This window comes from Loxodonta africana, chromosome 7 (assembly GCF_030014295.1).
Source record: "Loxodonta africana isolate mLoxAfr1 chromosome 7, mLoxAfr1.hap2, whole genome shotgun sequence".
NCBI classification, from domain to species: Eukaryota; Metazoa; Chordata; class Mammalia; order Proboscidea; family Elephantidae; genus Loxodonta; species Loxodonta africana.
This window is the reverse complement of record NC_087348.1, coordinates 8,032,583-8,056,237: the sequence shown is the minus strand read 5'-3', so window position 1 is coordinate 8,056,237 and position 23,655 is coordinate 8,032,583. Positions and strand designations below refer to the sequence as shown.

At 44.9% G+C, this 23,655-nt stretch overlaps 1 protein-coding gene across 1 annotated transcript in view; it reads left to right on the top strand.

Annotated features, from left to right (window-relative positions):
• Positions 1-23,559, top strand: part of TOP6BL (TOP6B like initiator of meiotic double strand breaks) — a 91,168-nt gene extending 67,609 nt beyond the window's left edge. Inside the window, exons 10-14 of the mRNA XM_023559554.2 lie at positions 1,557-1,703; positions 5,531-5,652; positions 7,419-7,529; positions 11,375-11,470; positions 16,969-23,559. Coding sequence (XP_023415322.1) covers positions 1,557-1,703; positions 5,531-5,652; positions 7,419-7,529; positions 11,375-11,470; positions 16,969-17,235 — 743 coding nt within the window. The 3' untranslated portion in view covers positions 17,236-23,559. The remainder of the gene's footprint in view (positions 1-1,556; positions 1,704-5,530; positions 5,653-7,418; positions 7,530-11,374; positions 11,471-16,968) is intronic.
• The last annotated feature ends 96 nt before the right edge of the window (positions 23,560-23,655 follow it).

Genomic DNA, 23,655 nt, shown 5'->3' with positions numbered 1-23,655 from the left:
TCTTGCTTCTGAATCCCCAGGGCTTTCCATATCTCTTTTTCATTTTCGTTTTCAAGCTTCATTGCTTTCCTTCATGGTTCGCCATTTTGTGAGCCTGAACTTGCTCAGTTAACTGTAGAAATGAATAATGTAGAGAATGTCCCCTCGTCTCCCTCCCTCATTACTCTAAAGACAGGATCAGGATCCAAATGGAGGTACTTCTCTGTATGAATCTGGAATTTTGGGCTGTCCTGATTGCATTCTAACGCTACTGTAAGGTACTGGATTACTTGGGAGTGTAAACAGCATGTAGTGTCATAAAGAAGTTGTTAGGTTTCGTCGAGTCAGTTCCAACTCATAGCAACCCTGTGTACAACAGAATGAAACACTGCCCAGTCCTGTGCCGTGCTCACAGTCGTTGTTATGCTTGAGCCCATTGTTGCAACTACTTTGTCAATCTATCTCATTGAGGGTCTTCCTCTTTTTTGGTGACCTTCTACTTTACCAAGCATGATGTCCTTCTCCAGGGAGTGATCCGTCCTGATAACATGTCCAAAGTATGTGAGATGAAGTCTTGCTCCTTGCTTCTAATAAGCATTCTGGCTGTACTTCTTCCAAGACAGATGTGTTTATTCTTCTGGCAGTCCACGGTATATTCAATATTCTTCTTCAGCACCATAATTCAAAGGCATCAATTCTTCTTCTGCCTTCCTTATTCATTGTCCAGCTTTCACATGCATATGAGGCAATTGAAAACACCGTAGCTAGCTGGGTCAGGTGCACCACAGCGGTTAAGAACACATGGTTAAGAGTCAGTCTGCAACCCAGTCCCACCACTTACTATCTCATATTGGGCAAGGTATTTAACCTATGCGTGCCTCTTTTCTTATCTGTAAAATGGGCATGAGAATAGATCTTACCCCATAATGTAGCTGAAAAGTCTACAAGATGGAAGAGCACATGCAAAGAATTTAATACGGCATGTGGTAAGCTTTCAGTACAAGTTAGCTGTTATCATCATCATCACTCAGGTTTGAACCTTACCTCTGCCTTTTACTAGCAATTACCTGTTATCTAAGTAAGATCTACCTTAGAAAGTTATATGAGGAATAAATGAACTTAATATATAATTCTTGCTCAGTAAATGCAAAAGGAGCATTGTTAGGTCTGTGAAGCCCAGTTATTACTTTGTTCCTCCTGTGGGTCACTGCTCCTTGCTTCCATCATGTGGCTGGAGAATCAGGTTCAGGAGGAGAAGGGAGTGTTTGAATTTAGATCTCATATTCTCTTTGTTCAGGACATAGGTTCTTTAGTTACTTAGCATTTAGAGGGCTTTACTTATCTTAGAGAGGAGCCCTGGTGGTGCAGTGGTTTAAGCCCTTGGCTGCTAACTGAAAGGTTGGTGGTTGAAATCCATCGGCTGCTCTACAGCAAAAAGATGTGGCAGTCTGCTTCTGTAAAGATTACAGCCTTGGAAACCCTGTGGTGCAGGTCTACTCTGTCCTGTAGGATTGCTATGAGTTGGAATGGGTTTCTCGTGTGGTACTTAGAATACTGTGTAATATCTTGTCCTCTAGATTGGGTGCTTCCAGATGTGAGTTATCGAGTGGAATCCTGTGATGGGGACCAGTCTCAGATCATTGACCCTCAGGGACACACTCTGCTGCTCTTCCTCTTTGTGGATTTCCACAGTGGATTTCCAGTCCAGCAAATGGAACTCTGGGGTAGGTATAAGAGAATAGGGCTGCCAGCTTGGGTGTCCTTACATGTTAAGGGAATAAAGAAAGGGAGACATTGCATGATGCATATATCTGAACTATTGCTGTACATATTCCTGTAAAATAACACCTTTCAATGAAAAACCTTGCTTAAATAAACAAAGCATATGGAAAAGATATATAACTTGGTCCAACACTTAAGTGACATTCCAGTTTGATTGGCAGATACTTCCTACAGTGCTCTCTAGGAGTATATTACCTTAGACCAGTGGTTCTCAACCTTAGCTGCACAGTATAATCCCGGGGAGCTTCTAAAAATGCCCAGGCCCCAATCCCAGGGATTCTGATCTCCTTGGACCGAGTTGGGCCTCAGGAATTGGTATGTTTTGGTAGCTTTCCAGGTGATTGTGATGTGCACCCAGGTTTGAGAACGACTACCTGTGACCATACTGCCCTTCCAGGTGGAATCAAGGAATGTCATCAGCCTGTCCTGGCCTTGGGCCTACATCTCAAATACAGCGTGAGGAGGTGTGGGAGTGCGCTGGCGTGAATGGCATAATGTGGTTGTCACACAGACCTCTGGAAAGGGCAAACTGTTCTTGCTCAGACATGCAAGGGGGACAATCTGTTATCAGAAAGGTTCTCTGTGTTAAGGCTAAAGCAATGGTTTAAGCATATACGACAGAATCACCTGAAATGTCTGCAGCTTCCTGGGCCCATGAGTATTTTTTATAATGTCAGAATTTGGTGCAGCTCAAGAGTCTGCATTTTTAACAAGATTCCCAGGTGATCCTTAAAGATAGTAAAGTTTGAAAACTACTGAGTGTGAGTGAAGTTGGTTTATGCATTTTAACCCAATAAACTCTGGGACATAAATTGAAATGTTACTTTCAGGGGAGTGGCGGGGAGAAGTGGCGTTCATAACAGTTTGGGGAAGGGGTCATAAGCTCCTGAAATGTTTCTGTGTTCTCCTTTCTCTGTGGGCCGAGGAGTTTTCTGGGGACCCTGCTCTCCAGGCATGGCAGTGCTGTTTGATGGGGCCCTGCTCCCACTGAGCCGTAGGAGAAGTGAGATGGCTTCCAACCCCAGCATCAGAAGAGCCCCCACTGACTGGTGCCAGCTATTTGTTGAACAGACCGTCGTCAGCTGTGGGATTCTTCCATGCCTTGCCTCCCTTTCCCCAGCACATACACACTCTTCTGGAGAGGAGCCCTGCTTTCCTGGACTCTGGCTTGCGGCTCTTGATTAGAGAATCTGGTGTTCCCGCTGTTCCATTGATAAAGGTCAATGATTAAAAAAACACACTGTTGTAAAGTCGATTCCAACTCCTAGTGACCCTACAGGACAGAGCAGAACTGCCTCATAGAGCTTCCAAGGAGCACCTGCTGGAATCAAACTTTCGACCTTTTGGTTAGCAGCTGTAGCTCTTAACCACTGTGCCACCAGGGTTTCCGAGATCGGTGATTAGACCCAAACTAACGAGGCTTCCAGCAAGGGGGTCTAAGGTGAGGGTGCCTAAGGTTGTTACCAGGCCCAGGCCCTCACAGGCAGAAGCTGATGAGAGAGTCGGCTTAGTATTTGTAGAAGGGACTTCAGGATAGAATCGAGAGACCTGCGTTTAATTTTAGCTCTGCTGCCAGCTTCCTGAGTGGTTTTTGGGAAGCAAGTCACATATGTCATCTGAGCCTCCCTTTTCATATCTTTAACATGCGATTGATTGTCAAACCAGATGATATCAAAGACCCTTCCAAGTCTAAAGGCTCTCTTAAGACTTAAGATCTGCTGTCTTCCGGCAGGCGTTTTTTTTGAGGCCTGCCGGAGGGAACATTAGCTCAACCATTCTTCCCTAGGTTACTACACAGTCTGATAGCATGTTCTGAAATCTACTGAAGCCTGATTCTTCAGAAACCAGTTTTACGTATCGTTCTTGTAGTCCTGTGATAATTTTTACAGCTTCTGTGTAGCTTGACTCCAAAGGCCTGTGTTATCTCTGTGGTTGTACGCAGGACTGGATTAAAAAGAAACCTGTCGCTGCATTGGTAAACACAGTCTTTCAAAATCTGCTCACACACCTGGCCGTCTAGGACCGGCCTCTGAAGAAGGCGCACAGTGAGGGTCAGCAGGTGTGAGGTAGATGGATAGATAAAGATACAGTAATTTCACCTTCTCCTTCCCCTCTTCTTATATCCTTGAAAGCTTTCTCCAAGTTCTTTCTTTAGGAAACAGATTGTGCGGAACTACAGTCTGTTTCCATGTGTCTTAAAAAATCGCTTAATTGGCCTTCTGCCCACCTTGTCATGGTAACTTTTCTATGATTAACTCATTCTTTTGCTGCAGCGTCAAAAGCATCTGGTGGTATCAGCCATTTTAGGAATGAACTGGTGGCTTCTTAATTATATGTCTGCTTTCAGAGGGGCCTATTTAGAAGGTAGTGTGGTCAGTCCTTCAGTAGAACCTCTCCTTTCTTGAACTGGTTTTAGAGGGAACAGTTTGTATGACCTCTTCACCATGGATTTCTGGGGTGTTTATCTCCTTAGAGGCGGAGAAGTAAAGACCTTGTTTAAAGGGTCTTGCATAGATGACAGAAATGAGAAGATGTCTAGGAACTACAAGTAACTGTCTCAGGCCAACTGATTTCTTGAGGCCATTCTTAGGACAGGACTATAGGATACAATAATCTAGATGCTGTCATTATAGCAATAGCAATATTTTGCTTTAAAATATTGTGTTGTACATTTCAGAACACCTCATACATTATACCAGTTTCTCCACACAGGATACCTGTGAGAGCAGGTGGTTTAAAGCCATTTTTTGTACTGAAGTAGAGGAACAAAAGTGACCACCACTGGTTGATGCTAGAATTGACCCAAGGACCTATGCTCTCCTGATTCCAGTTGCAGACTCCTTTTGAGCTGACCGCATGTTACCTTCCCTACCAGGGGAGCATCATTTTTAATGTAGTCCTTAGGCTGCCTCAGAAACCCTGGTGGCCTAGTGATTAAAAGGTCAGCAGTTTGAATCCACCAGGTGCTCCTCGGAAACCGTGTGGGGCAGTTCTACTCTGTCCTATAGGGTCGCTGTGAGTCGGAATCGACTCGACAGCAATGGGTTTGGTTTGGTTTTTTGGTAGGCTGCCTCATCATAGTACCTTTGAGCACACTATCCACAGGAGAACAGAAAAATTTGGAACAAAGAAAGTTTGATTAAATAGCATTTTCTTCAGGTGCCCTGTAAAGTGAATTTGTCTTCCTGTGTCTCCTGCATCGGAATCATTAAAAGGTAGCCTGTTACCTGGTGGGAGTCCCTGGGGGTGCAAACGTTGGACACAGGCTACTGACTGGAAGATTGGAAGCTGGCGTTCACCCAGAGGTACCTCAGACGAAAGGCCTGGTGATCCACTTCTGCAAAATTAGCCATGGAGAACCCTGTGGAGCACAGTTCTACTCTGACACATGTGGGGTTGCCATGAGTCAGAGCTGACTCAGCAGCAGCTGTTTTTGTATTCTTTGATTTTTAAAAATTATTTTATTATTTGATATTTTATCCACAGCAAAATATGTGGTATATATTTCTGTTTCTGGTATGAATTAAACAAGATCCCTCACTTGTATCTTCAAAAGTAATATTCTCTAATTGAGCATGCTTTCATTCGTAAGTGAGAATTGTGTGGGTTTTTAAGGTGCTTTTTATTTTTTCAGTCTAAAAAAAGTAATTTGTGGACCAGTAGAAGTGACCTCTCCTTCAATAAGGCCTCTTCCCCAGTCCCAGCCCTGACTCAGAGCACATAAGCAGCAGTCCTGAGTGGTCATCTAGGCTCACTTCCCTCCCTTCAGGAGTCTATGCTTTGCTCACAACTCATCTCAATGCCATCCTCCTGGAGAGCCATCGAGTGGTACAAGACTCTGTCCGGATCGCTGTGGACCAGGCCTTAGAGCAGCATCACCAGGTTGCTAAGGTAATGAGGCTTACAGCTTCCTTTCCCTACTCACTCTGATGAGAAGACAGCTAGAGGGCATGGCAGACAGGGCCCCAGAGCCCTTGCCCCCTTAATGCCCCTTCGAAGCTCTCCCTGTCTGTCACCTGGATGATCTTGTTCCTGCATCCAGCCTGTGAACTCAAGCCTAAACTTACACGGGTCACTCTAACTAGCTTGCTTAGTCTTACCTCCTAGCAGGTGAGTTTGAGTAAATAGGGAAAGAAAGAATAGAGAAAAATGACTAGTAATGTGCCCCTTCCTTACCTAGCCATCTCCCTTCCCACATGCATTTCTGGGGCTACTGCTTCACCAAATCTCACATCCTTCCCCCTTTCACTTTCTTCTTAGCTGGCTTTCTGAATTCCTCCATCCTGTGTACTCCTGTGGAGCCCTGGTGGTACAGTGGTTGAGTGTATGGCTGCCAGCCTAAAGGTCGGCAGTTCAGATCCACAAGTGGGTCCTTGGAAACCCTGTGGGCAGTTCTACTCTGTGCTCTATGAGTCAGAATTGACTTGATGGCAACACGTTTGGTTTTGTTGCATACTTTTGGGAACACATTTCTTACTCCGTACGGCCCCCTCTCCAGGGTAAAAACAACCACATTAAAAGCAAAACATGAAGGTTTTAGTTTTTAGGTAGTAAGTGTATCTGCTTTATTGCCCAGTCCCTTTTTGCTTGTCTTTTCTGGATGTGTCTGTGTCAACACATCATTTTTAGGAAAGGAGAGAACATTTCTTTGATTTATTTCAAGACTTAAATGTCATGTATATGCTATAATCTCAGTAAGTATTGTTGGTGGAGGAGGAAGAAGTGTTGAGACCCTTCTCTGACTGAAATCTTAGGCCTCTGTAAAAATGGTGTAGGGGTGGAGTCTGACCTCCTTTCTCTTCACAAGGGGGAAGGAGAATCAACATCAACAGACCCAAGCTGCTTCCTGAGAGGCGGAGCTCAGACATGCCTCCTCTCTGCCATCTTTACCAATTCTGACACCAACTGTCCCTCCCACGGCACTCTCTACTTCTCTGTGGGTTCGATAATTCATTGCAATGGCCACACAGAACTCACAGACCGTACTCATGATCATGGGGTTTATTAGGGAAGTAACAGGTTTTTTTTTAACAGGTTATAATTCAGGCTCAGAAACACTCAGGATATAGTTCTTCCATCAGGACAGCCTCTTTTCAGCTGTGGTCCCAGGCTGACCTCTCTGGCCCTAGGCCTCTGCCCTGCTTGGGGAAGTGTTACAAAGCTCTTATAGCCCCTGCCAATATATATGCCCAGAGGCACACCACTCTTCTAGTAAACCTTGGCCCAAAGGCACTCAGCCTCCTCTCTCCTTGGGCCAGGAAACCTACCGTGTGGTCTCCTGCCATGCCTCTCCCCTTCTTCAGGGTTACAGCTCACTCTCTGTTTGCTGGGTCCAGGAGCTTCTCAACACAAGGATCCCACGTCCAAAGGAGGCTCTCTCTGCTCCTGGCTATCCTTTGTTGTTGGTGGTGGGATCCTTCCTCTGCTCTGGAATTGGCTCTCTTTTAAGGCAAAACTGACCAGTTCCCTTGGTGGGCCACAATTGCCGTATTTGCACAGTCCCATCCAACCACTTGGGTGGGGGTTACAAGGCTATGGTGAGGAAAGTCACACGGGAGTGATCCATCACACTGCAGCCGTTTTAGGAAACTCTGAGCCAGCAATTGGGATTGTTGTCCTGTAAAATACAGGCCCCCACCCCCTTTTATGTTCCCCAGGCTCATCAGAAACTGCAGGCCTCCCATGCTGTGGCTGTGAATTCCATCATGAGTGTTGTGGTCGGAAGCACCAACAGCACCTTCCGGAAGATGTGTCTCCAGGCCTTTCAGGTTAGGAGGAGGTTGGGGATGCTTAAAAATGCCAATGTTTGAATGACATTCTAGTTCCCATCTTCATAATAAGTAGAGTGGTTTCAGAAACATTATTTCATTGGATCCTACTCTGACCCTACGTAGTACTAGGCCTGTGGTGGTTTAAGAAATATTTGTTGAATGAATAGTGGCGTGTTTATTTTATAAATGAGAAAACAAGCTATTTATAATTCCTACTTCCTTTAGGTCACACAGCTAGTTAAGACCAGAGCTAAGATTAGAGCAGTGATTCCAATTTCTGGTCAAAAGATGTTCTGCTACGACCTTGTGGTGACAGAATACTTTAGAAATAACTGAGCAACTACAATTACTACAGTATTGAATGGTATAGAGTTTTGGAATCAAAGGCTTAGACTCAAATCTTGCCTTACTGACTTACTAGCTACAAGAACTTAGGCCCGTACTTCCCCTAGCCTCATCTACAAATTGGAAAACATGATAGGGCTATCGTGAGGGTGAGGGGTGAACATAAAGGCACATGGCACACATGGTTGGTTCTCGATAAATGTTTGTTCCTTTAGCTTCTTTTAGAAGCGTGTGCTGATCGATTGATATTATCAGTATTTTAACCCATCGATTCCATTTTTATGTACTTTTTTTCTTGAAAACATTGTCTGACACACACAAAACTTAAAATTCTTGTTGTTAGGAGCCATCGAGTCAGTTCTGACTCATGGTGAACAGAACAAAATACTGTCCCGTCCTGCACCATCCTCACAATCCTTGTTATGCTTGAGCCCATTGTTGCAACCACTGTGTCAGTCCATCTCTTTGAGGGTCTTCCTGTTTTTTGCTGACCTTCTACTTTACCAAGTACAATGTCCTTCTCCAGGGACTGATCCGTCCTGATAACATATCCAAAGAATGTCAGACGTGGTCTCGCCATTTTTGCTTCCAAGAAGCATTCTGGCTGTACATCTTCCAAGCAGGATTTGTTCATTCTTTTGGCAGTCCATGGTATATTCAACATTCTTCGCCAACACTGTAATTCAAAGGCATCAATTCTTCAGTCTTCCTTATTCATTGTCCAGCATTTGCATGCATAGGAGGTGATTGAAAACACCATGGTTTGGGTCAGGTGCACCTTACTCTTCAAGGTGACATCTTTGCTTTTTAACACTTGAGAAAGGTCTTCTGCAGTCGATTTGCCCAATGCAATGGGCAAAAAAATATCTTTTGATTTCTCGACTGCTGTTTCTGTGGGTGTTGATTGTGGATCCAAGTACAATGAAATCCTTGACAACTTCAATCTTTTCTCCATTTTTCATGATGTTCCTTATTGGTCCAGCTGTGAGGAATTTTGTTTTCTTTACGTTGAGGTGCAATCCATACTGAAGGCTGTGGTCTTTGATCTTCATCAGTAAGTGCTTCAAGTCCTCTTCACTTTCAGCAAGCAAGGTTGTATCATCTGCATATCACAGGTTGTTAATGAGTCTTCCTCCAATCCTGATACCCCGTTCTTCCTCATACAGTCCAGCTTCTCGGATTATTTGTGCAGCATACAGATTGAATACATATGGGGAAAGGATAAAACCCTGATGCACACCTTTCCTGACTTTAAACCATATAGTATCCCCTTGTTGTGTTCGAACAACTGCCTCTTGATCTATGTAGAGGTTCTTCATGAGCACAATTAAGTGTTCTGGAATTCCCATTCTTCGAAACATTATCCATAACTTGTTATGATCCACACAGTCGAATGCCTTTGCATAGTCAATGAAACACAGGTAAACATCTTTCTGGTATTCCCTGCTTTCAGCCAGGATCCATCTGACATCACGATGATATCCCTCGTTCCATGTCCTCTTTGAATCCAGCTTGAATTTCTGGCAGTTCCCTGTCAATGTACTTGCTGGAGGCATGTTAGCATGATCTTCAGCAAAATTTTACTCATGTGTGATATTAATGATATTGTTTGATAATTTCCGCATTCAGTTGGGTCACCTTTCTTTGGAATAGGCATAAATATGGATCTCTTCCAGTCAGTTGGCCAGGTAGCTGTGTTCCAAATGTCTCGGCATAGACTAGTGAGCACTCTTAGCACTGCATCTGTTCGTTGAAACATCTCAATTGGTCTTCTCTCAATTCTTGGAGCCTGGTTTTTCACCAATGGCTTCAGTGCAACTTGGACCTCTTCCTCCAGTACCATGGTTCCTGATCATACAGCATCTCCTGAAATGGTTGAACGTTAACCAGTTCTTTTTGGTACAGTGACTCTGTGTATTCCTTCCATCTTCTTTTGTTGTTTTCTGCATTTAATATTTTCCCTATAGAATTCTTCAATACTGCAACTCAAGGCTTGAATTTTTTCTTCAGTTCTCTTAGCTTGAGAAATGCCGAGCGTGTTCTTCCCTTTTGGTTTTCTACCTCCAGGCCTTTGCACATGTCATTAAAATACTTTACTTTGTCTTCTTGAGCCACGCTTTGAAATCTTCTGTTCAGCTCTTTTACTTCATCATTTCTTCCTTTTGCTTTAGCTACTCGACATTTCAGAGTCTCTTCTGACATCCATTTTGGTCTTTCTTTCTTTCCTGGCTTCTTAATGACCTCTTGCTTTCTTCATGTATGTTGTTCCTGATATCATTACACAGCTCGTCTGGTCCTTGGTCATTAGTGTTCAACATGTCAAAAATCTATTCTTGAGATGATCTTTAAAGTCAGGTGAGATATACTCAAGGACTTTGGCTCTCGCCAACTTGTGCTAATTTTCTTCAGCTTCGACTTGACCTTGCATATAAGCAATTGATGATCTGTTCCACAGTTGGCCCCTGATCTTGTTCTGACTGATGATATTGAGCTCTTCCATCGTCTCTTTCCACAGATCTAGTCAATTCAATTCCTATTTATTCCCTCTGGTGATGTCCATGTGTATAGTTGCCATTTATGTTGTGGAAAAAAAGGTATTTGCAATGAAGTTGTTGTTGGTCTTGCAAAATTCTGTCATGTGATCTCCGGCATCATTTCTATCACCAAGGAGATATTTTCCAACTACCAATCCTTCTTCTTTGTTTCCAAGTTTCACATGCCAATCACCAGTAATTATCAATGCATCCTGATTGCATGTTCGATCAATTTCAGACTGCAGAAGTTGGTAAAAGTTTTCAATTTCTTCATCTTTGGCCTTAGTGGTTGGTACGTAAATTTGAATAATATTCATATTAACTGGTCTTTCTTGTAGGCGTATGGCTATTATCCTATCACTGACAGTGCGTACTTCAGGGTAGATCTTGAAATGTTCTTTTTGACAACAAATGCAATGCCAACCTGAGGGACTCATCTTCCAGCACTGTATCAGACAATGTTCTGCTGCTATGCATATAGTTTTCACTGGCCAATTCTTTTCAGAAGTAGACTGCCAGGTCGTTCTTCCTAGTCTGTCTTAGTCTGGAAGCTTGGGTGAAATATGTCCACCATGGGTGATCCTGCTGGTATTTGAATACCAGTGGCATAGTTTCCAGCATCATAGCAACACGTAATCCCCACAGTACAACAAGCTGACAGACGCATGGGGGATATCTCCTGTAGGGACAGGGAAATAAAGACCTTGTTTGAAAGGCCTTGCTCAGATGACAGAAACAGAAAGACACCTAGGAGCCACAACTACCTGTCTCATACCAAGTGTCCCAGGCCTTTCTACCTCTCCTGTCTCCACAGGGAGTAAGGAAACTCCTCCCAGCATGTGAGATGTCAGGGGGTTGCCTTCCTATCTGCCTCATCTTCTCCCCATATTAACTTCCTGAGGGCGCTTCCCCCTTGGTCTCCAGTACTGGAACTCAGCACATTCTATCTCTGGCCCATTTTAGGCAGCTGACACACGAGAGTTTGGGACCAAACTGCACAAAGCATTTAACGAGATTACCCAGCACCGATTTCTTCACTGCTTAGGTGGGGTAAAGCAGGTAAGTGTAAAGTACCTATCAGAACTCTGGTGGAAATATTCCATACTGATGGAGGGAAACCTGAGACGGGGTGGTAGGTGCAAGCGCTTTAGATGGCACAGTCTGAGGTTAGCATTTCAGCGAGGAAGGCTGTGGTTGTGAAAGAACTTCATGGACCACAGTATTATAGAGTGGTTAAGGGCGTGGTTAGACATGACTTGGATTCCATTTCTGCCACTAACGAGTTGTGTGGCGTTATTGTGGAAGTTATTTAACCTATCGAAGCCTCAGTTTCTCGATCAGTAAAATAGGAATGATACACAACTAAAGATTGTTGCGATTGTTGTATGCAAAGTGCCAGGCTCGTAGCTACTATTATAATGGTGATGATATGATGGAATTCTAGTGTTAAGTTTTGCTTAATTAACAACCCAATTAAGAAAACGGGCAAAAGGTTTGAACACACACTTCACAAAAGACGTACAGATGGGGGAAATAACACAAGAAAAGATGTTCAACATCACTAGTCATCAGGGAAATACAAAGTCAAAACCACAATGAGATACCACTTTGCACTCACTAGGATGGCTAAAATTAAAAAGACTGACCATACCAAGTGTTGGCAAGGATGTGGAGGTTTAAATTGTGGTAAAATGTATATAACAAAACCCTTACCATTTTAACCATTTTTAAGCGTACAACTAGGTGACATTAATTACATTGTCATGTTGTATAATAATCACCACTGTCCATTTCCAAATGTTTTCCATCTCCCCAGTCAGAAACTCAGCACCCCTTAAGCAGGAACTCCCCATTTCCCCATATTCTTAGCTCCTAATAAACCTTGGTCTCTATGTACTTGCTTATTCTAGATATTTCATATCAGTGGGATCAATATTTGTCTATGGTGAGATAGTCCGCTTTTATGTGGCTTTCTCGTCATGGTCTTGTGCATGGCACCCTTGTGGGGGTAGGGCCATGCAAATAAGGTGTATGGAGCCCTAGTGAGGGGATCGGTCAGTTTTGCCGTCCTGCTGGGCTTAAAATGAACCATCCCAGAGGTGGAAAGGGGGGACCTTACTACCACCAAGAAAAAGAGACAGGAGCAGAGCGCATCCTTTGGACCAGGGTCCTTGCACTAAGAACCTCCTAAGCCCAGGATACAGAGAAAGCTGTAACACTGGGGATGGCGCAAGACAGCGAGAAGCAGTGGCAGAGAAATGGCGGCAGCAAAACCAGAAAACCAGCATGAGACGGCGCGGTGGACTTCCCGGCCCACAGAGCAAGGTGGCTGCAGTGAGCATGCCTACCACAGAGTGAGAGAGCTGAGCGCCTTAGGGCCGAGGCTCACCGGTGGAGCCTGGTGCTCCTGGGCACTTATTGGTGGAGCTAAAGAGCTTTGTAACACTTGCCTGAGCAAGGCAGAGGCCAGGCCAAGGGGCCAAGGGCCAGAGAGAGACCTGCCTGCAGCACTGCTGAGAGGAAACCATCCTGGTCAAAGAACTGTATACTGAGCATTCCTAATCCTGAGTTGTAACCTGTTACTCGCCTGATAAACCCCAAACTCTGAGTATGGCCTGTGAGTTCTGTGTGGCCATTGCATCGAATTACTGAACCCAGCAAAGAAGAGAGTGCCGTGGGAGGGACGGGTCATGTCAGAATTGGTGAAAAGCTTGGAGAGAGGAGGTATGTCTGACCCCCGCCTCGTAGGAGTCCACCCTGGGCTGATGCAGCTGGTGATTCCTCCTCTGTGTCACTTTTACATTGTTCTTTTGTATCTGATTTCACTCAGCAGCATGTTTTCAAGGCTTATCCATGCTGTAGCATGTGTCAGAACTTCATTTTTCTTTGTGACTGAATAATATTTCGTTGATGAATCTGACACATTTTGTTTATCCATTCTTCTGTTGATGGACACTTGGGTTGTTTCCCCCTATTGGTTACTGCGACTAGTGCTGCAGTGAAGGTTGGTATACAAGCGTCTGATTGAGTCCCTGCTCTCAAGTCTTCTGGGTGTACGCCCAGGAGTGAAATCGCTGGAGGCAGTTTCTTAAAAAGTTAAACATACACCTCTCCTATGACCTAGCCATTCCACTCCTAGATGTTTACCCAAGAGAAATAAAACCATGTGTCCATACTAAGATTATATGAGTGTTCATAACACCTTTATTTGTAATGGACTCAAAGTGGAAACAGTCCAATGTTAACAGGCAAATGGATAAACAAATTGTGGTTTATCTGTACAATGGAATACTAATCAGTAATGGAAGGAATGAACTATTGACACACACAACAAAATCTCAAATAATTATGATGAATGAAAAAATCTAGAAAAAAAGAGGATATGTACTGTTTGATTCCATTTATATAAAATTCTATATAGTTACAGAGAGCAGGTCAGTGGTTGTTTAGAAATGGGAGACAGAAGAGCAGGAGGGACAGATGATAAAGGGCAGGAGGAACCTTCTGAGGGCGATATGTTTATTATCTTGATTGGGATGATGGTTTCACATGTATGTATATATGTCAAAATTTATAAATTGTACATTTTATATATGTGCAGTTATTGTATGTCAGTTATACCTCAATGAAGTTCTTATAGAAAAGGATTAGGGACACTGCTTCTGGGAGAATAACAGAGCCTTCAGCGTTTTCTCTGCATCTTGTCTCCATCTCCCACCTCTGTCTGATTGGATGGGAACATTTTGGTGCCAGGTGTCCACAGATCATGGCATCTCATGGATTTGTCCATCCTTCCCTGCTCCGTGGCTAGAAAGGCACAGGGCCACAGTGAAAACCTGTAACTGTCCCTTCTCCACAGCCTTTCTCACAGCTACTTGGGCTTCTAGGAAGCACCTTCCCAGGAGTCTGTCTGCTGGTCCCTTAAGCTGGTTCACTGCAGATACTCTTGCCGTTTTCCTCCAACATGAAGAGTTGGTGCCCATGAATTTTATTAAGCTAATAACCATGTATAGCTCCAAGTTTCTAGGATGGATGGCTGAACAGGTAGATTAGATAGATGCCTTAGACAGCTCCCATTGCATCGACTCCAACTCGTGGTGACCTTATATACAATAGAATGAAATGTTGCCAGGTCCTGCATCATCCTTACAATCGCTGGCATGTTCAAGGCCATCATTGCAGCTAGTGTGCCAGACCATCTCACTGAGGGTCTCCCTCGCCCTTGCCAGCCCTCAGCTTCACCAAACATGATGTCCTCCTCCAGCAGTTCATCCCTCCAGATAACGTGTCCATAGCAAGTGAGTCCAACGATATTCTGTTGTTTATGGGGTTTTCACTGGCTAATTTTTGGAAGTAGATTGCTAGGCCTTTGTCCCTGCTCAGTTTTAATCTGAAAGCTGTGCTGAAACCTGTCCCCCACGGATGGTCTTGCTAGTATGTGCAGTACCGGTGGCATAGCTTCCAGCATGACAGGAACACTCAAGCCACTAGAGTATGACAAACTGGCAAATGGGTACTGGTTCCAGGGACAGGTTCAGGGGGTGTGTGCCGTTATCACAGGGCCCAGAATACGTGGGCAGAAAGGCCTCTCGGGATCCAGGGGTGTTTCAGCCTCCAAAGTCCTGTCGCTTGGCCCTCTCTAGTAACCCTGTGAGATCTCAAGTAAAAATGATCTGACCTCTTTTGTCCCATTTCGTTGCTATAGTGATGGCTCATAGCCTCAGGACCATTCCTAACCCAGTTAACTTGGCAGATGGCTAGATAAATTCAGGATCTTACCCCAGTAGTCGTAGGTCGTAGGAGGAACATTTATTGAACCCCTGATCTGTGCCAAGTTTTTCCACTTTAATCTCCACAAAGATCCTATGAGGTAGTTGTAGTTTTCCCATTTTACAGATCAGGAAACTGGTTTGGAGAACTTTCATAATCTGATCAGGGTCACAGCATTTGTACTGAGGCCTCCTGGTTTCGAGGTCTAGTGACTTGTTACCGTACAGGATTGTGTCACGAGCCCAGGGATGGTGAGTGACGAGCTGGCAGTCACTGAGTGGCACCCACGTTTCTCCACTCAAGATCCTTAGTTTCCTTCTGTTAATGGCTGTTTGGTGATGATTGACCTGCTGATGGTACAAGAGTGGCACCCAGTGGCTTCAGCTAAAAACTACAAGATCAAGGATGATAGGTCAAATGATTTTACCTCTAGGCCAGTCCCTCGGTTTCCGTTTCAAAACAGGAAGGGTAGGATAGCTGACCTCTTGAGTAACAGAAAATAAAGCCATGTTTAACTTTTTGAGAAACTTCCAAACTGTTTGCCAAAGTGGCTGCACCATTTTACATTCTCGCCAGCAGTGGATGATGGCTCCAGTTTTCCCCTACATTCTCACCAATACTTTTTATTCTTTTAGTATTATTACTACATAGCCATCCTAGATTGTGGAGTGGATCTCATTGTGGTTTCAATTTGCATTTCCCTAACGACTAACGGGAGCCCTGGTGGTACAGTGGTTAAGAGCTCAGCTGCTAACCAAAAGGTTGGCAGTTCGAATCCACCACCTGCCCCTTGGAAACCCTAGGGGGCAGTTCTACTCTTTCCTGTAGGGTCGCTGTAAGTCAGAATGGACTCAACAACGGGTTTGGTTTGGAATGACTAACGATGTTGAACATCTTTTCATGTGTTTATAGCCAGTCATTTATATATTTTCTTGGAGAAATATCTATTCAGGTCCTTTGCCAATTTTAAAATTGAGTTGTCTTTTTATTACTGACTTGTAAGAGTTCTTTATATATCCTGGATACAAGTTCCTTACCAGATATATAATTTGCAGGTATTTTCTCCTGTTCTGTGGGTTGACTTTTCACTTTCTCCATTGTCCTTTGAAACACACACAGTTTTAAACAGAGGGATATATATTCATATGTATATATAGCCTGTGCAGGGTATGCATGGTGTGTTATGGGCAAATATTCTTGAAAACAAGGAAGTGGAGGCTTTGGCTGAGGTCTGAGTAAGTACCTCTGTTCTGTCCAAATTGAAGTAACAAGTGTGACAGGGCTTTGAAAGGGTAGAGGACTACAGGTGTGACCTGTACTTTCCCAAGTTTGACCCTGTCCATGTTTCGCTGGTACTTTGTGTAAGGAGTTGGCTAGCTACAGGGAGACAAAGGCACAGTGGCGCTTACCTGTCAAGGAATTTAAAGTGTAGAGAATGGACATGCACACACGACATGGTGATGGACACGTGCCTGCAGTACATGGCTCTGAGCCCAGGGAGCGGGCAGACAGGGGCCAGGATGAGTTCAGAGAAGGAACGATATGCCAAGTGTCCCTGAGTGAGCTGCCAACGGTGTAGACAGGAAGGACGCCTCGAAGGTTGGGGCCCAGACTGGGGCCAGGGCCAGGGCCAGGGGGCGTTGGTATGAGCCAAGAGGAAGAAGAGGGTGTTCCCGGTGAGGGAGGACAGTCTCGAGGCCAGGGAAGCTGGCCAGCCACTCTTCAGTCTCACTAGGGTGCTTTCACGCTTTGGTAAAACCCACTCAGCACTCCTGATTTTTAAGCAGCTACCCCCCGAGAAACATGATGTGGCCCAGAACACTGAGGATGCGTGTGAGAGCTGCAGCCCGGAGCACCTTCCAGGTGAGGTTTTCGCTCTGCGGGTGAGCCCTGGACTCAGTTGGGGAGGAGTGCAAGTAAAAACCGTGACTTCAGCATTCCACTGTCCCACTGCCTTTTTCCACAGCAGTGTCCCTTTGGGATTTAGTGGCTTTTTAGTGCCTCTGTGGGCCTTCTGGGACAGCAGCAGGCATCCCTCCCAAAAGTTGCTCTGATAGGACTAGAATTTTCTTTTTTAATTGTACTTTAGATGGTTTACAGAACTAGTTTCTCATTAAACAGTACACATATTGTTTTATGACACTGGTTAACAACCCCACAACATATCAACACTCTCCCTTCTTGGGTTCTGTATTACCAGCTTTCCTGTCCCCTCCTGCCTTGTAGTCCTTGCCCCTGGGCTGGTGTACCCCTTTAGTCTCATTTTGTTGTTTTATAGGCCTGTCTAATCTTTTGCTGAAGGGTGAACCTCGGGAGTGACTTCATTACTGAGCTAAAAGGCTGTCTGGGGCCATACTCTCAGGGTTTTCTCCAGTCTCTGTCAGGCCAGTAAGTCTGGTCTTCTTTAGTGAGTTGGAATTTTGTTCTACATTTTTCTCCAGCTCTGTCCAGGACCCTCTACTGTGATCCCTGTCAGAGCAGTCAGTGGTAGCCAGGCACCATCTAGCTGTACTGGACTCAGTCTGGTGGAGGCTGTGGTAGATGTGGTCCATTAGTCCTTTGGACTAATCTTTCCTTTGTGTCTTTAGTGTTCTTCATTCTTTCCTGCTCCCAAAGGGATAAAACCAGTGGAGTATCCTAGATGGCCGCTCACAGGCTTTTAAGACCCCAGACTCTACTCTCCAAAACAGAATGTAGAGCATTTTCTTTATAAGCTGTGTAGGACTAGAATTTTCTAAGGCAGTTTGTGCAGTCACAGGTAGCTGCATGTGATTGGGAAGGGGTAGGAGGCTGACTCAGCCCTGAATGCAGGTGGTTCCTTCACACCTTTTCTTGGTCATTAGGGTTGATACATAAGGAGCCCTGGTGGTGCAGTGGTTAAGCGCTCAGGTGCTAACCAAAAGGTCGGAGGTGTGAACCCACCAGCAGCTCTGTGGGAGAAATGACTGGGCAATGTGCCATAAAGATTTCAGCCTAGAAAACCCCATGAGGTGGTTCTCGTTGAGTCAGAATCAATTTGACAGCACTTGACAACAGGGCTGATGCAGCTGCTCTCCCGTTGGGCTCTAGAAGCTGCTGCCGGATGCAGACACTACCTGAGCCTCAATATGTGTTGTGGGGAAGTGTGTGTGCTCTGATGGCAATGATGCTGAAGTCTTTTCCCCACACACGCCCTCCCCTGACACAGACACTAAACAGCCTCTGGGCCAGCAGCGGCAGGGCGTGCGGCTGGGAACAGCCACAGCCATGGGTGCCTCAGCCTGCAAGGCTGGCAACCATAGTGCAGGTCGCACTTACAGCCTCTGCCAGGTGCCAGGTGCCAGGCGCCATTCCGGGCTTTTTAAGTGTATTAACTCTCCTAATTCACACGGCAGTTTTTTGAAGTGTAGGTATTATTTGCATTTTCCAAATGAGGAAACTGAGGCCCAGAGATGTTAATAAACTTGCCCATGGTCACATAGCTAGTAAACAAGCAACCGCCAGAATTCAAACTCAGGCCGCTTAGCCGCAGCAGAGCCCAATTAGCAAGGATGCCCTCCTATGGATCCACAGTCCTCCCACCCAAACAGTGACTGGGTTTGGGGGAATTTAGGAACTGTGACTTCAGCTGTTGTGTTTGTAAAGTCACTCTTCGAGGTCACAACTACAGCAGGCTGCATATTGTCTGTGCTTAGGCCTAAGATGTATTCCCAAACCACTCGGCCAGCAGAGCCAGGTTCCAGATGTCGAGGGGGCTGTTGCTACTTAACAGAATCCTGCAGTGAAGAATTGTATGAAGCAAAGAATCTGTTCTTATAAACTGAGATTTGGGGATTTAAAAAAATGGAAGCATATCTGTACAACATTCAATTCAGCATTTACGCAGTGGGGAGAGATGAAGAGTCAGGAAGGAAGGAAATCAACATTGAACTGAGCACCCTCTATGGCATCTAGTTGCTAGGCTCTTCCAGACTCCTGGCGTCTAGTCCTCATCGGCCCTTGGGTGTGGGTGGCTCCACGCCCAGGCTGAGGTCAGGTGTTAAGAGTGCTTAGCACCAGGATCTGAATCTCAGCTTGCTACCTCCAAAGCCCGTGCATTCTCCACTGTGCAGCGTGTGCCTTAAAACCTAGGTGTTTATAATCTGGTGGGACCCCAATCAATTGCCTGACCTGCTCCACCTTACAGACCTGAAACTTATCCTAATCAGTCCCACACCCCACATGGGCACCTCTGCTGGGAAAACCACTGCCTGGCCACGATCCACTCGCTGACTGGCCTTCAGTTCACCAACCTTGCCCCTTGTCTTCCTCACCCCCTCTCCTCGGTGGCTACTCTATTCTTTTTAAAAATCTCCCCAGCCTCTTCCTCTTGGCTCAGCCTCTGCTGTCTACTCACTCATCTCTTTCAGTAAACCGGACACCCTCACAGCAGACTTTCATTAGCCTGGCCCGTCCCTCCAGGCTCAGGGGTGGTAGTATCCCTCCTGCCTTCTCTGGGACTTGCTTGCATCAGTGTCCCTTCTTCTGCCCCTCCAGCCTCTCTTGAATTTTGTCCCTCACTAGGTCACTCTCTCATTTCTTCAGAAGGAAAATTTCCACTGAGTTTCTGTTAAGGGTGATGAAAAAATTTGGAAATGAAGAGGTGATGATGAACATGGTGCAACATGGTGAACGTATGTCACGGAATTGTACATGTAAAAATGATTCAAATGGTAAATGTTTTGTAATATATATATTACCATAATTAAAAAATAAAGGACCCCATGACCATGAAACTTCCTCTACACATCCCCAGTCTCCAATCTCTCTCTATTTATCTCAGCCAAGGTTCTCAACAAAGCAAGAGGCACCCTGGTCTCCCCTTCTTCCTCTCATTCTTGCCCTAACCTGCTTGGTGGGCTCCAAAATGAAGAGTCTGTCATTAGGGAAGTCCTCTTAATTTCTAAATTAATTGTGTGCTTGTCTTCATCGCTTGAGCCACTGATGGTCTGTTTTGCATTCAGCCCCTGGCCACAAGAGCCAAAATATGACCTTGAGTATATCCCACCTGAATTTGGAAACCATCTCAAGAATAGATTCGATGCACTGAACACTAATGACCGAAGACCAGATTTGAGTTGTGGAATGACATCAAGGACATCATACATGAAGAAAGCAAATGGCCATTAATAAGACAGGAAAGAAAGAAAAGACCAAAATGGATGTCAGAAGAGACTCTGAAACTTGCTCTTGAACATAGAGTAGCTAAAGTAAATGGAGAAAATGATGAAGTAAAAGAGCTGAACGGAAGATTTCAAAGGGTGGCTTGAGAAAACAAAGTATTATAATGAAATGTGCAGAGACCCGGAGTTAGAAAACCAAAAGGGAAGAACACACTGAAAGAACTGAAAATTCAAGCCTCGAGTTACAATATTGAAGGACTCTATGGGCAAAAGGCTATTCATAAGGTTTTCACTGGCTAATTCTTTTCAAAAGTAGACTGCTGGGTCCTTCTTCCTAGTCTGTCTTAGTGTGGAAGCTCAGCTGAAACCTGTCCTCCATGGGTGACCCTGCTGGTATCTGAATACCGGTGGCATAGCTTCCAGCATCACAGCAACACACAACTCCCCCACCCCGGCCACAGTATGACAAACTGACAGACGCATGGGGGCAAAATATCCTCACAACTGGACCAATAAGCCACATCATGATAAATGGAGAAAAGACTGAAGTTGTCAAGGATTTCGTCTTACTTCACATGAAAGCAGCAGTCAAGAAATCAAAAGACACATTGCACTGGGCAAATCTGCTGCAAAGGACCTCTTTAAAGTGTTGAAAAGCAAAGATGGCATCTTGAAGACTAAGGTGTGCCTGACCCAAGCCATGGTATTTTCAGTCACATCATATGCATGTGAAAGCTGGACAATGAATAAGGAGGACTGAAGAAGAATCAACAACTTTGAATTGTGGTGTTGGCGAAGAATATTGAGTATACCACGGACTGCCAAAAGAACGAACAAATCTGTCTTGGAAGAAGTACAACCAGAATGCTCCTTGGAAGCAAGGATGGCAAGACTGTGTCTTACATACTTTGGACATGTTGTCAGGAGGGATCAGTCCCTGGAGAAAGACATCATGCTTGGTAAAGTACAGGGTCAGCAGAAAAGAGGACGACCATCAATGAGATGGACTGACACAGTGGCTGCAACAATGGGCTGTAGCATAACAAAGATGGTAAGGATGGCGCAGGACCAGGCAGCGTTTCATTCTGTGGTACACAGGGCACTATGATTTGGAGCTGACTCATCGGCACCTAACCACAACATGGGCAAAATACTGAACAATGCAGGAGGCATTAAAAGATGGGAAGAAATACAGTCACTGTACCAAAAAGAACTGGTCAACGTTGAGGCATTTCAGGAGGTAGCATATGATCAAGAACTGATGGTATTGAAGGAGGAAGTCCAAATATCAATGGAAATGTTTCAACAAATGGATGCAGCGCTGGAGGTGCACACTCGTCTATGCCATGAAATTTGGAAGACAGCTACCTGGCCAACCAACTGGAAGAAATCCATATTTGTGTCCCTTCCAAAGAAAGGTGATCAAACAGAATGTGGAGATCATCAAACAATATCATTAATATCACACACAAGTAAAATTTTGCTGAAGATAATTAAAATGGTTGTAGCAATACATTGATAGGAAATTGCCAGAAGAGGGTGTGGAATGAGAGACATCATTGCTGATGTCAGACAGATCTCGGCTAAAAGCAGAGAATATCAGAAGGATGTCTACCTGTGTTTTATTGACTATGCAAAGGCATTCGACTGTGTGGATCGTAACAAGTTATGGATAATGTTGTGAAGAACAGGGAGGTGGGAGCCCTGGTAGCTTAGTGGTTAACAGCTGCGGCTACTAACCAAAAGTTTGAATCCACCAGTGGTTAAGAGCTACTGTTCCTAACCAAAAGTTCTACTCTGCCCTATAGGGTCGCTGTGAGTCGGAATCAACTCAACAGCAATGGGTTTTTTGGTGAAGAATGGGAGTTCCAGAACACTTAATTGTGCTCATGTGGAACCTATACATAGACCAAGAGACAATTGTTTGACCAGAACAAGGGGATATTACGTGGTTTAATACCAGAAAAGGTACGCATCAGGGTTGAATCCTTTTACCATACTTATTCAGTCTGCATGCTGAGCATATAATCCGAGAAGCTGGACTATACAAATAAGAATGGGGCATCAGGATTGGAGGGAGACTCATTAACAACCTGCGTTATGCAGATGACCAACCCTTGCTTACTGAAAGCGAAGAGGACTGGAAGCACTTACTGATGAAAATCAAAACTACACCCTTCAGTATGGATTACACCCCAACATAAAGAAAAGTCCTCACAACTGAACCAATAAGCAATGTTATGATAAACAGAGAAAAGATTGAAGCTGTCAAGAATTTAATTTTACTTGGATCCACAATCAACACCCATGGAAGCAGCAGTCAAGAAATCAAATGATGCATTGCATTGGGCAAATCTGCTGCAAAAGACCTCTTTCAAGTGTTCAAAAGCAAAGATGTTACTTTAAGGACTAAGGTATGCTTGACCCAAGCCATGGTATTTTCTATCGCCTCATATGCATGGGAAAGCTTGACAATGAATAAGGAAGACCGAAGAATTGATGCCTTTGAATTATAGTGTTGGCGAAGAATATTGAATATACCATGGAATGCCAGAGGAACCCTGGTGGTGAAGTGGTTAAGAGCTCAGCCATTAACCAAAAGGTGGGTAGTTCGAATCCACCATCTGCTCCTTGGAAACCCTATGGGGCAGTTCTATTCTGTTCTATACTCTGAGTTGGAATTGACTCGATGGCAATGGGTTTTGGGTTTTTGGACTGCCAGAAAAATGAAGAGGTCTGTCTGGGGAGAAGTACAGCCAGTATGCTTCTTAGAAGCATGGATGGAGAGACTCTGTCTCAGGTAATTTGGACATGTTCTCAGGAGGAACCAGTCCCTGGAGGATATCACGCGTGGTAAGGTATGTGTCAGCGAAAAAAAGACCCTCAACGAGACAGACTGATGCAGTGGCTGCAACAGTGGGCTGAAACAAAGCAACAATTGTAAGGATGCAACAGGACTGGGCAGTGTTTCCTTCTGTCATGCATAAGGGCACTAGGAGTCGGAAGCGACTCGATGGCACCTAACAACAGCAACAACTTCATCATATCTACATGCAGAGCTTGACGCTGTCTAAAGAATTCTCTGGCTTTGGCTGTGACTCCTCTGCTTCCTCCCTCTCTGACCTCCTCTTCAGCCAGCCTCCTCTGGCCACCCCCAAGCAGCGCTCACACTGCACTTCCTCCCCAGCTGCTTTGCCATGGAGGCATTGACCACTGCCTCTGGGCATATCCAGCCCAGGCCTCTCCTGAGCTCCAGATGGAGATTTATCTGCTCTAAAAGGCAGCTCCGCGTGGAGGCACACTGGTACCTGTTAGCTCTCTCCTGACGCCTGG